General features: G+C 35.0%; 2 protein-coding genes across 2 annotated transcripts in view; both read left to right on the top strand.

Moving 5' to 3' along the window:
- plekhh1 (pleckstrin homology domain containing, family H (with MyTH4 domain) member 1) overlaps window positions 1-8926 on the top strand; it is a 55256-nt gene extending 46330 nt beyond the window's left edge. The window contains exons 23-30 of the mRNA XM_051868786.1: window positions 761-916; window positions 1001-1098; window positions 1218-1359; window positions 1448-1587; window positions 2485-2614; window positions 2793-2876; window positions 4648-4794; window positions 5215-8926. Of these exons, the coding sequence (XP_051724746.1) occupies window positions 761-916; window positions 1001-1098; window positions 1218-1359; window positions 1448-1587; window positions 2485-2614; window positions 2793-2876; window positions 4648-4794; window positions 5215-5397 (1080 nt within the window). The 3' untranslated portion in view covers window positions 5398-8926. The remainder of the gene's footprint in view (window positions 1-760; window positions 917-1000; window positions 1099-1217; window positions 1360-1447; window positions 1588-2484; window positions 2615-2792; window positions 2877-4647; window positions 4795-5214) is intronic.
- Window positions 8927-10241: 1315 nt separating this feature from the next.
- Window positions 10242-13567, top strand: part of slc25a21 (solute carrier family 25 member 21) — a 122541-nt gene continuing 119215 nt past the window's right edge. Inside the window, exons 1-2 of the mRNA XM_051868773.1 lie at window positions 10242-10646; window positions 10857-10940. Of these exons, the coding sequence (XP_051724733.1) occupies window positions 10874-10940 (67 nt within the window). The 5' untranslated portion in view covers window positions 10242-10646; window positions 10857-10873. The remainder of the gene's footprint in view (window positions 10647-10856; window positions 10941-13567) is intronic.

Raw genomic sequence — 13567 nt, 5'->3', positions numbered from 1 at the left:
TCAGTGAGGCCTCCATTGACAGCAAGATAATTAACACTTTCAGATGTCCAGAAAGCTAATAAAGACACATTTAAAACAGTTCATGTGACTACAGTGTTTCAACCTTAATGTTATGAAGCGACGAGAGTATTTTTTGTCGTTATTTTGTTTTTTTTTGGCACACAAAAAGTATTCTCGTCACTTCATAACATTAAGGTTGAAACACTGTAGTCACATGAACTGTTTTAAATATGACTTTAGTATCTTTCTGGGCATTGAAAGAGTAAATTAACTTGCTGCCAATGCAGGCCTCACTGAGCCATCGGATTTTATCAAAAATATCTTAATTTGTGTTCTGAAGATGAACGAAGTTCTTAGGGGTTTGGAACGACATGAGGGTGAGTAATTAATGACAGAATTTAAATTTTTGGGTGAGCTAACCCTTTAACCTCATTGATTTACATTACAAGCTATCAAAATTTCATCTTACATTTTGGCCATATAAATATGGCAACTTCACCAACTTACATATTTTTGCTCAGTTTGGGCCTCGGAATAAAACTGAGGGGTTTTTTTCCCTCCTTTTTAAATATGAGCTTCATATCCTCCTGTGTCATACTATAGTTTTAATGTCCCAATTCAGAGGCTGCATCCTTCGAAGGACGCAGAATTCAAAGCCGGGTCCATGATATGATATGGAATGCATAAATGTAAAACGTTTTACTAGGACAGGCTTTCAGAATGTCTCTTCATACCATCACATCTTTCTCCACCTCTATAGGTTGTAGGTTTTGATGGTTCCACCACAGTGGAGGAGTTCCTGAACACGGTGAACCAGAGGGCAGGCATGAGGAAGCCACAGATTTCAGGCTTTGCGCTCTTCACTGACGACCCCTCTGGCAAAGACCTGGAGCACTGCCTGCAGCCCAGCAATAAAGTACAATATGAACATTAAATATTAGAGCTTTTACAAAGTACATTCTGTGCTGCAAGAAATGATTTTTGTAATTTTCTGGTGCAGATCTGTGATGTGATCTCCAAGTGGGAACAGGCACTGAAAGAACTTCATCCTGGAAAATATGAAGGAACACGGATTGTCCGTCTCACTTATAAAAGCAGGTACATTTGAAAAACGGTCGTCTCGTATGTTCAGAATCTATTGAAATGAACAGTTAAGAATGTTTTTACCAATAGGTTAATAATGTTAGGGTTTTAAAAGTATTCAGTCTTCCTTGTAGGCTGTGTTTCCGAGCTCAGGCTAAGGGGGAAACTGAGCGAGAGCGCCTTCTGCTGGCATATCAAGTAAATGATGAGGTACAACAAGGGCACTTCCCTGTCAGTAAAGAACTGGCCCTGGAAGTGGCTGCGCTGATGGCACAGGTGTGTATTGATGTAGATCACACGTTTTTGTTTGAGGGCGAGTGTGTCTGAAGTGGTGGGTTACAAACACAACTCAATTATCTTTTAGGTTGAGCATGGTGACCTAGACCGGCCTGCAATGTCTCCTGTTGGTTCTCCTCAGCCGAAGACCCAACAGGTCCTTCTGCAGGTACTGGAGCGGTTTTACCCTAAACGCTACAAACAAGAATGCAGCATGGAACAGCTCAGGTAAAGTCCCATTTATTTGATTGAGTACATTATAATCACGTCACATTCATGTTTGTGTATTATATTATATTATATTATATTATATTAATTATATAGCACTTAATTATATTATTTAATATAATTTTATAATATTAATATAGTTAATATAATATTTTTTTTAATATAATAGTATTAGTATTAGTTTTATAATAGTAATTTCAGTATAATTCTAATTATATAATAATTTATTTGTAGTTATTTGTGTTCAATTATTTTAACGTGTTATTCATATATATATATATATATATATATATATATATATATATATAATATTGTATTATATACCATAGAATGCATATATTATATTATATTATATTATATTATATTACAATTGATCTTTAGCATTTAATTGTATATTTAATTTAATATAATTACATAATATTAATATAATTAATATAATAATTAAATATTATATTATAATTTATCTTTGGCATTTAATTGTATATTATTTAATTTAATATAATTATATAATATTAATATAATTAATATAATAATTAATTTAATATAATAGTATAATCAGTATAATAGTATTTCACTATAATTATAAATATACATTTTTTTCTGTAGTTATATGTGTTCAATTATTTGAACACATTGAGGATTTTAATTGCATGCGTTAACACGTTGATAAATGCATTCTTTGGTATACTATTTAATAATATATATAAATATAATTATCATTTTAATATATTAAATATGATAAATATTATAACATTTTAATAATATATTATATTAGTATACTTTGCTTTATTGACCTTAATATGTTGTTTTTCTTCATTTAAAAAGAACACGAAAAATAAAATGCTCACTGGATGACACTTTATACAAACACTTTATTTAATAGTAACTGTCCCACAGGGACCTCGGTGAGCGTTTGGCCACTAAGTGGTCTGTCCTGCATGGGTGCACAGCCTCCGAATGTGTGAGAATCTACCTGACCGTGGCTCGCAAGTGGCCTCTGTTTGGGGCCAAGCTGTTCAGTGCCAAGGTGAGTTCAGATGTAGATGAGGCGACAGTTTCCAGAGCCCCTGCCAATTTTTATTTTTTTTTTTTTTTTTTTTTGACCACTTGACCACTTAAAAAGATTTTCAGATGTACCTTTTCACAAGAGCGCTGTTAAAACATGACTGAATTCCTCCTTTTACTCCCACTCTGTTGGTGCACAGCCACTGCCTCCCTCTTCATTGGATCAGACTCAGGTGTGGCTGGCTGTTAATGAGGATGGGCTGAGTGTCCTGGACTACACAATGGTGAGTGTATGTGGATACTTACTTATAGTTTCAGAACCGCATTAAAGGAATATTATGGGCCATTTACATCTTAAGCTCTTAAGTGTGCTGTTGATTACCACAGAAAATAATTTAGACTCCCTCAGGTTGTAAAATCAAATGAAAAACATACTTGGAGTAATACTCTTATAATGGAAGCCTAGAAGTCAAGTGTGCAGTGCAGCTATAATGTTGCTTTGAGAATATAACAATAACAACATATGGGATAATTGTAATGTAATCTGTAAATATCTATAAATCTGTAAAGTAGAGCACAAAAGGAAATGTGTAGTTAAAATACAAATAGTTCAGTCATGAATCTCTAACCGAGCGCTGATTGGTTCCTCTAACGCTGTGGCGTTAGCCAACCAGATGTACTTCCTAATCATATTTCGTACCCTAGCCTGCGATCGCTCTGCTGCACAATAAGGCAAACTTCTGTTTGCCCCTCCTCCTCCCCAGCACCACCTTTGCAGATCTGCTATGGGTGTTTTAATATATTCTTGTAGCAGCATGTCTTTATGTATGTTATTATAAATAAGCTGAACAAATTCTTGTATTTTCTCAGCAGCAGTGTATTAGATCTCGTCTGCCAAAATCAAGCATATGTACATTCCCCATGACAATAAATGCTGGTTAAATAATTCACTCTGAGAGTTGTCATGATTTTTAGACATTAATGGAAATGAACAAATACTCCCAATGCTGATCTCAAACAACACACCACATAGGCTATTTATCAAAACAATAAAGAATCATTTTAAATTATTTTATCATAACCTAATTAATTTATATGCCTTTCGCTGTCCATGTGTAGCACATAACCAGATGTTCATTCACCTGGAAAAGTAGTCCCACCTCAAAAGTACAATTTAGTCAGCTATAACACAAATATGAGCTTCATATTTCTGTTTTTGAACCTTCGGTCCATAAGCTTGCTGGGCCTCTTTTGTAAATGCACTTCTTTTCAGACCTTTAGCGCCCTCTTTTGGCCCGGTGCATTTTTTTTCTTCACTCTCAATCCTGCTCTTATGTTTCTTGAACTGTATAAGATCTATCTGGCACTGAGTGGGCCACATTGGCAGGTGTGCTGGTTTGAAATGTTTATTGACCATGACGTTTCCAAAAGCTGTAGTCCTGATATCTTGCCCAGTTGGCTGTATTCTCACTTGGAGAAGTCTAGTTGTTTTGAGAAAGAATAAACAGCGTCAGGACAGACTCTGTAATTTTCTATTTTTATGTCTTTTATGTTTTAGTTTTTTTTTTTTTTTTTTGGTTTACCTCTTCATCCATTCACTATTCTCACCAGCTCACAGAAGAAAAAACATCCAAAAGGGAACAGAAAACCAGTAAAATACAGTTTTACAGCGATACAGTTTTAAATAGTTGTTTTTATAGTTTAAATATGTTTTAAAATGTATTTCTGTGATGACAAAGCTACATTTTCAGTGTCACATGATCCTTCAGAAATAATTCTATTATGCTGTTTTTGTGCTCAAGAAACAGTTCTTATTATTATCATCAGTGTTGAAAACAGTTGTACTGATTAATAATTTTGTGGAAACTGTGATACATTTTTTTCAAAATGTTTTTATGAACAAAGTTCAAAAGAATAGCATTTATTTGAAATAATTATACAAGTCTTTACTGTCATCTTTGATCAGTTTAATGCATCCTTTCATTCAAACTTTTGAATGGTAGTGTATATTGTTTAATTATATATTGTTTTTGTAAATTTCTCTGACTTTTTTAGCACCCATTGGCCACATATCCATATCAGTCAGTGATCACCTTTGGGGGCTGCAAGGAAGATTTCATGCTAGTGATCAGCCAGATTAAAGACCAGGCTTTGGGCAAGAAGACTGTGGATAAACTTTTATTTGCAATGGCTAAACCAAAGGTAAGACATGCTAAGTTACAAAAGGTAAAACACAGTTTAACTGCATTTCCAAATGCGGCCAGTAAAGACAGAATTCTGATATGGGACGTGGTGCTTTTAGCATTAAATTTTATTACCCAACTTAGAAATCTGATCTTAAGCGTGTGTGGGTGAAATCAGAACTTTAAAACAGCAAAAAACCCACGTTAAACTCATACACCCCCCTCAGAAACCACTATCTGAATGACATCTGATGGTAAAAACAGGGGTTTCTCTCATACAGCATTATATGATACAGGAAGTGCTAATGAGCTCCACTGTGTGAGGATCTTTTTTCATATATCTGTGGTTCAAGCCTTTTTTGGCTTGATACAGCAGAAATATTCATCTACTGAAGAGTTTGTACCTTCATTGTGTTTCTCTCTCTTTTCAATGCTGTAGATCCTGGAACTGACGCTCCTCGTGGTTAGTTATATTAACTACTGGACCTCCAGCTTACCAGGGGCCGGCAACCAGACTCAAGGCTCAGTGCTGGGGTCTCCGGGAGACAGGAAGCTCTGGGACATAGACAGCCGACACTTCCCCTCAATGACATACACAACCAAAGGCCCCACTCTCCTTTAAAACCTCAGTCTCCAGGTGTCTGGACACATCGACAACCACACAAATAAAAATGCATTTTGGGAAACACTGAGATGATTTAGTTTGGGATACAATTCAGACTTTTTGTGTTTGAAGGTTCAAACAATAAACTGGAAGAAAAAAGTTATTTATTGTGCGAAACAGTCAACTATTTGCACACTGTTCATAGTCCAAATACAAAAAATAAACACATCAAGAAGTGGGTTTATAAATGGAGACTCGTAGTGACCCGCCCTGAGAAGATCACCCACCGAGTCAGAGTAGATCCAAGAGTATTTTATTCTTGAGTGCAAAAAGTTTGGCGCTTATTTTTAAGGAATTAGAAGTTTTAAACTGGACGTCCAGTTAAAGACACGGTTTGACTTTTTCATTTGTGCGTAACATGATTTTGTTTCATCTCTGTCTTTTGTTTGAATTTTTCATTGTTTAGTTAGTTTTATGTTTATATTTGTTGTATTAGGATATTTCCACTGTTTAATTAATGGTACCATCAGTCATTTAAAGTTTATACCGTGAATACTTCATCAGGATGCTTAGAAACATTACATCATCTCTAGTACATTAGCACATATGATGCAAACTAGTTAACCAGTATATAAAGGACAGTACGGAGCCCAGCACATGACATGCAGGAAAAAAATGGTGAGCACGATTTAGCAAACCGAGGGAATGAAATAGTAAATCGTCCGCACGATTTAGCAAACCGAGGGAATGAAATAGTAAATCGTCCGTACGATTTAGCAAATTGAGGGAACGAAATAGTAAATTGTGCGCACGATTTAGTAAACCAAGGGAATGAAATAGTAAATCGTCCGCACGATTTAGCAAATTGAGGGAACGAAATAGTAAATCGTCCGCACGATTTAGCAAACCGAGGGAATGAAATAGTAAATCGTCCGTACGATTTAGCAAATTGAGGGAACGAAATAGTAAATTGTGCGCACGATTTAGTAAACCAAGGGAATGAAATAGTAAATCGTCCGCACGATTTAGCAAATCGAGGGAACGAAATAGTAAATCGTGCGCACGATTTAGCAAACCGAGGGAATGAAATAGTAAATCGTGCGCACGATTTAGCAGATCAAGGGAACGAATTAGTAAATTGTGTGCACGATTTAGCAAACCGAGGGAATGAAATAATAAATCGTGAGCACGATTTAGCAAACCGAGGGAATGAAATAGTAAATCGTGCGCACAATTTAGCAAATAGAGGGAACGAAATAGTAAATTGTGCGCACGATTTAGTAAACCGAGGGAATGAAATAGTAAATCGTCCGCACGATTTAGCAAACCGAGGGAATGAAATAGTAAATCGTGCGCACGATTTAGCAAACCGAGGGAATGAAATAGTAAATCGTGCGCACGATTTAGCAGATCAAGGGAACGAATTAGTAAATTGTGTGCACGATTTAGCAAACCGAGGGAATGAAATAGTAAATCGTCCGCACGATTTAGCAGATCAAGGGAACGAATTAGTAAATTGTGTGCACGATTTAGCAAACCGAGGGAATGAAATAGTAAATCGTGCGCACGATTTAGCAGATCAAGGGAACGAATTAGTAAATTGTGTGCACGATTTAGCAAACCGAGGGAATGAAATAATAAATCGTGAGCACGATTTAGCAAACCGAGGGAATGAAATAGTAAATCGTCCGCACGATTTAGCAAACCGAGGGAATGAAATAGTAAATCGTCCGCATGATTTAGCAAATCAAGGGAACAAAATAGTAAAACGTGCGCATATTTTAGCAAATCGAGGGAATGAAATAGTAAATCGTGCGCACGATTTAGCAAATCAAGGGAACGAATTAGTAAAGTGTGCGCACGATTTAGCAAACTAAGGGGAATTAAATAATAAATCGTGCATACAATTTAGCAAATCGAGGGAACGAAATAGTAAATCGTGCGCACAATTTACTTTTTTTTTTCTTGCACGTCATGTGCGGGGCTCTGTACCGTAGGACAGTCTTACATGGTACAAAATTTTTATATGGTACAAAATATGGTACTGTTAGTGTGTCTAGTGGTAGTGTAACACGGTTTATAAGTTCTTCTCATCTGTCCAAACAGGAAATGACATGAAAATGCCATCGGCACCTTGTGAAGTTACAGCGTTTAGGTTAAAAGTGTTAGTTTATTCTCTCATATTAAGTGCCATTTTTTGTAGTACTACCAAACATAATGCTTAATCTGAGCCAATCTGTTTTCATTTTAACAAATAGTGACAAGTTTTATAGTTGCAAAAAGGCACACACATATTTCATATTTGCTTATACTTGCCATAGCCTTGCCTTTTGTATAAAGAAAAAACACACCACACACATTTCGCAACATGACGTTAATATGTGCAGGATCATATATTTTCGTGAAGTTTGTAGCTTAAGAATGGTCATAATGATATCCAGTGCTGGGTATATTACTTACAAATTGTAGTTCATAACTGATTACAAATTACATGACAAAAATAGTTAGTATCGTAATCCATTACATTACATATTTTAGGTTATATAAATACTACTTTTTGATTACTTTTGACCTAACTCGTTTATTTTAATAGGATGACATTGTACCATATTGATATAATACAAAGAGAAAGAAAACATATTCCACTCTTTATCAACAACATGAAATGCATTAAATATTACATTACGAACTGGGGTTTGTGAAGTAACTGCAGGCGTTTTGTGAAAAGCTAATAATTAAATCATAAAATGTAAAATTAAAATAATACAAATGTGTTTGAACAACAAATGCCTTACTGCCATTGTGTGAATAATATGTAACCATGTAATCAATAAAAGTAACTAGTCTGATTACAAGTATTTTAAAACATAATAGAATCTGATTACAAGTAATCAGTTACTACCCAGCACTAATGATATCATTATGACCTGATTTTTTTTCTTTTTATATGCAGTTTTTAGAAATATTAGAATTTAAAAATATTAGGTCTTAGCATATTTACCACACAGTGAAGAATATCGCATATTTTCAATCATAGAAAATATTTTAATTTTTGTTTTTCCTCCCCATAAATAATAACACTTGTATTCGTGGTTACTTTTTATCTACAATGTACAAGAAACAAATACAAAGAATTATCAAGAGTGTTTCAGAAACGGATAATTGACAGAGTAGGTAAAGACACACTGTACCCTTAATATGGCAAATTCTGGAATTTTTTTGAGGATGTAGGGATGAGTTTTGAAAAAGCTGTAATAATGACATGATAACTTGAATTATTCTATGAATCAAACCACTTTCTCTGTATTTTGAATATTTATTTTGTCATTTAAAATAATACTAATAATAAACAGACATGTTTGTGGTCTAAACAACTTCATTTCTTTAGTCAGACTTTTGTGCTTCACGCAGCCAACTGGAATTGATGTCACTTTTGTCATTGTTAAGATCCGAGGCCAAAAATGTGTCAGTACAGACATTCAGAAGTGATGCTGTGTGAGAGCTTCATAGAGAAATTGTTGCAAATAAAAAGTTAATTATGCTGCTCCTTTTCGATTTTTAATTCTTGCATTTTCATTTCCAGGACAAGCTTGTGGTATGAATTACTGTATATAACCCTTATGCACCATATGACTATTATGTTAATTTTTTCTTTTTCATTCATGTGAAAACACTTCTTCATTTAATTATGTTAATCAAGAAATCATTTCCTTCAAGTTAAAGGCTTTCGCAATCATAGTAACGCCTCAGACAAATTTACAGGACAGTTTGTTTAGATTTACTTGTTCTTATATTGCAGAAAAAACTGATTAATAATTGCAAAAGTTCACAGATTTGCTGGCCACCGTGTACGTTTATAGACGGGTGGGGTTTTCTCTGCTCTCTCACTCCAGGCAGGTCAAAGTGCTAATGGCATTTCCCTGCCAATAGACTGCTATAAATTCACATTTGAAAATTAAACGGGGAAAAAATGTGTATGTACTAAGCTAATACGGTAATATGCTCATTATTCAGCCACACTCTCTCTAAGCAAGTTGTAACGTTGAATTAGGGAAAGCCTGCTTTTCATTGTTGCCTTCTGCAGTGGGAAAAAAGAAATCTGTGGCTCGCTACATGGTTTGGAGGAACCCCAGACTCTCTCAAGGATGTGTTTTTATGTTTTTCTTAGATTTTAAATGACAGTTTTTAGTTTATGAGACATCACGTAAACTATTTTAAGCTCTGAGTTCTGCTTTAAAACTCACTATGCTAACAGTAAGTGCTTAAAAATAATTTTTGAAGACACTGTGTATAAGGTAGGCCCTATACAATAATTGATCATGTATATTTTTAATCTAATAAAAACATTATAAAATTAAAATATTTTTACATTTAAATAATTTACATGGCAACTGTTTAAATAAATCCCCACAATGCACCTCATTAATCTACATTAATAAATAACCAATTTCATTAATAACTTATTCTGACTTTAATTTGTGAAATTATAGGCCTATTTAGCACAAAGATGATCAAACACTTTCAGTTGCAACTATAAACTTGGAACAGTTTATAATGTCCTTATATATCTTATAAATTAGTATATTAAGTAAATAAGAGTACTTAGACACTTAAAAGTATAAGAATATGAATTAAAATGTATGAATGTGATTACATAGCTAAAATATCCAACAAGTTAGCATTTATGTTCAAACAGCAAGCCAAACATTTCACAAAAAAAATAACGTTTAGTGGGTTTTAAACGATAAAATATTAAATATACCATTCAAAATTAAGACAAAAGGCATTTGGACACTTTGGTTTTTGGACAATAGTGATATGTGATGAACTACACATGTGATTACTTTGCTAGGATACCTGTGTGAACTTGAAGGGATCCGACTGTACTGAAAATGGCGGAGAAACGTTATTTCTGATAAAAGCTTTAGGCAGATGGTACTTGTTTAGGTATTTAATCTAACACCGTGACATTCATACGTGTGTTTAAGTGTGAAATACATCTAGGACCACTGTAAATAAGCAATACTGGAGTATTTGTTAGCTTATTAATGGATAATTCATTCGCATTCGGCCTCTGTGAACTCTGAATCCGTGTCCGAGTTAAAATTAAACTGTATTGCCTAAGAGCGCGCTCACACACGGATTCCACTCACTTCAGCTCGCGCCAAGACGCCGCGTGTCAGAACAGAACTCTTCCGCGTGCACGTGCGCTGCATCTAACGCGAGGAACTACAAAAACAATCTTTCCAGTGAAATCCCAAACTAAAGTAAGGTTTAAACACACACATATGTAGTGCGCAGCACTAGCCTATATCATGCGGCGTATGACCGCATTACTAACATAATCATTTAGGCCTATTTAATTTAACTACACCGAGAGTCTTATTAATAATGTAGCTTACTAAAATAAATTTGAAATAACAAATCGGTTTAAAATGCGGCAACTCTGCTATAACAACTATTTTTCCTCGACACAGGTCCAGAATCAGGGAAAATGACATCTAAAAGGCAAAGTTTATTGAGAGAGGCGTCTCATCAGATCATTGCGGGTGGATCAGCAGGTAAGACGCGCTTCAACTTTCTATTTCACGCGTCTTTGTTTACCACCTCGTTCAGTCTCGCGCACGGCTCGTGCACATTCAGCACCAGTTAGCGAACACTCCAAACCGCCACGAGGTGCTTGAAATACTTTCTGTCGGGTATTTTGTAGTATAAAGTTGTTTACATGAAATAAATGTGTTTTGATAGTAATTTTAAAGTAGACTAAAGACACGAATCCTTCAACCGGATGTCTGTCTATTGAGGGACGCGGGATACACGCGCACTTTAGTTAGTTCCGTTTACAAATCGTTCCCTCACGGATTTATTTGTGTAATTTAGTTTATTCCTGGCGAAATTAAAATGTTTCTTTATGTGATTAATAGCACTTTATGTGATTAATAGCACTTCTCGTTTACTTGGGTTAAATATATTCTATAAGAATGAGTGTTATTTTCTGTTCATTTGTCAATAAATGTGTGTTTGTTTGGAGTTCACGCGAGACGCGAATCAACAGCCAACAACGCCCATATGACGCTTGTATTTTATATTTAATATACATATTTCAGACATAACGGAAGTCTACACGTTTGTAATAAGCACTGATGCCAACTGCTTTGCAAAAGGTTTCATTGTGCATTTTGAGCTCGTCAAAATGTAGTGGCGGAGAAATAGGAAAATCAACGTATGAAGTAGCTAACGTTAGTCTTTAATAAGAAAGAACCGGTGTAATGGCGGTTTTCTGTGCAATTACAGAAATTGAGTCTGTGTTCATCAAATTCTTGATGTCACAAGACTGAAAGAATCTCAATTGTGGAATATTTTTATTTTCTGGAATGAAGCAGACTGCAAAATTATGAGCTTATATTGCTTATAAGACGATCTACCAGGCTATTTTAGCAGTGGCAATGATGGATTTTGAACTTAAGGTACCAGGTTCCAACATTAAGAAATAGTAAATCAATAACAATGTACCCTTTTCATCTGATGTTAAATTTTAACATCCCACTTTGATCTTACTTACAATAATTATTTTTCTTTCTTTCTTTCTTTCCAGTAGAATAACCCAGTGTTATTAGCACTTGTCACATTCCCTCCAGCAGCCTGTTAACGAGGCTGGGGAGGGAGAAAAGTTAATTTATGTGTGACCTGGTCACAGTGATTGGATTGAGTCTGTGCTTGGCTTCTTTCTGGCTTGGACTGACTCTCCAAAATTGCTTTTTTTCTCTCTCAAGGACACAAGAGTTAATGTCACTGCAGTGCGTTTTATATATCCTACCAGGACTCATTTTACAGCCTTTCCAACCAAGCATATATGGAGAAATTGAAGCATGTGTTAAAGTCTGGAATTGTGGAGAATTAGGCTGTACCTAATAATAACCCAGTAATCCCTATGATGTCAAGTTTTTAATCTACCACAAGGGGGAAGCATTGTACATGGCATTGACTGTAGCTACAGAACATTTTCTACTTTTGAGTGCCGTTTTTATGGCTTATATAGCAAATGTGACAGTCCATCTGTTGTAAAACCAACTTTGTTGAAAACACAAAAGCATCATTATGCGACATAATTACTTGAAAATGTATATATCATTACATTAATTTGACTCAGATTTGAGTCTTTAAAAACACACATTTTAAGAGATTGGTTCACTTCAGAATTAAAATTTCCTGATAATTTACTCACCCCCATGTCATCCTGGATGTTTATGTCTTTCTTTCTTCAGTCGAAAAGAAATTAAGGTTTTTTTGGAAAACATTCCAGGATTTTTCTCCATATAGTGGACTTCAACAGTTAAGGGTTGAATGTCCAAATTTCAGTTTCAGTGCAGCTTCAAAGAGCTCTACATGATCCCAGACGAGGAATAAGGGTCAAAATGATCGGTCATTTTCTAAAAAAAATAGTATATTTTTAACCACAAATGCTCATCTTGCACTAGCTCTACGATGCGCCACGCATTACATAATCATGTTGGAAAGGTCACGCATGACGTAAGCCGAAGTACCGAGCAAGTGTTTACAAAGCGAATGTGCTAAAACTAAGTCAAACGGCCTTTACAAAAAAAGGTAAAACAAAGATGTCGGACGATTTTGAAGTTGGAGGAGAAAATGAGATGGAGTTTTCCGCCCTACCGCGGTACTTCAGATGACCTTTCTAACGTGACGCAGAGCTAGTACAAGACGAGCATTTGTGGTTAAAAAGTATATACATTTTTTTTTTTTTTTTTAGAAAATGGCCGATCGTTTCTCTAGATAAGACCCTTATTCCTCATCTGGGATCATGTAGAGCCGTTTGAAGCTGCACTGAAACTGACATTTGGACCTTCAACCCGTTGGTAACTGTTGAAGTCCACTATATGGAGAAAAATCCTGGAATGTTTTCCTCAAAAACCTTAATTTCTTTTCGACTGAAGAAAGACAGACATAAACATCTTGGTTGACATGGGGGTGAGAAAATTATCAGAATTTTAATTCTGAAGTGAACTAATCTTTTAAATATACTTCAAGTATTGTCTATTTAATTAATCAATTAAGTAATTAATTAATCATATCTGTTGTGCTAAATCTGGTTTTGTTTCTTGCAGAATATGACTGCTTTGTAAGTACATTAATATTTACTGACATGCATTTTATTTTATTTTTTTAAAAA

Source organism: Ctenopharyngodon idella, chromosome 17, assembly GCF_019924925.1.
Source record: "Ctenopharyngodon idella isolate HZGC_01 chromosome 17, HZGC01, whole genome shotgun sequence".
Taxonomy (NCBI): Eukaryota; Metazoa; Chordata; class Actinopteri; order Cypriniformes; family Xenocyprididae; genus Ctenopharyngodon; species Ctenopharyngodon idella.
The sequence above is the reverse complement of the archived record's forward strand: the minus strand, read 5'-3'. Positions and strand labels throughout refer to the sequence as shown.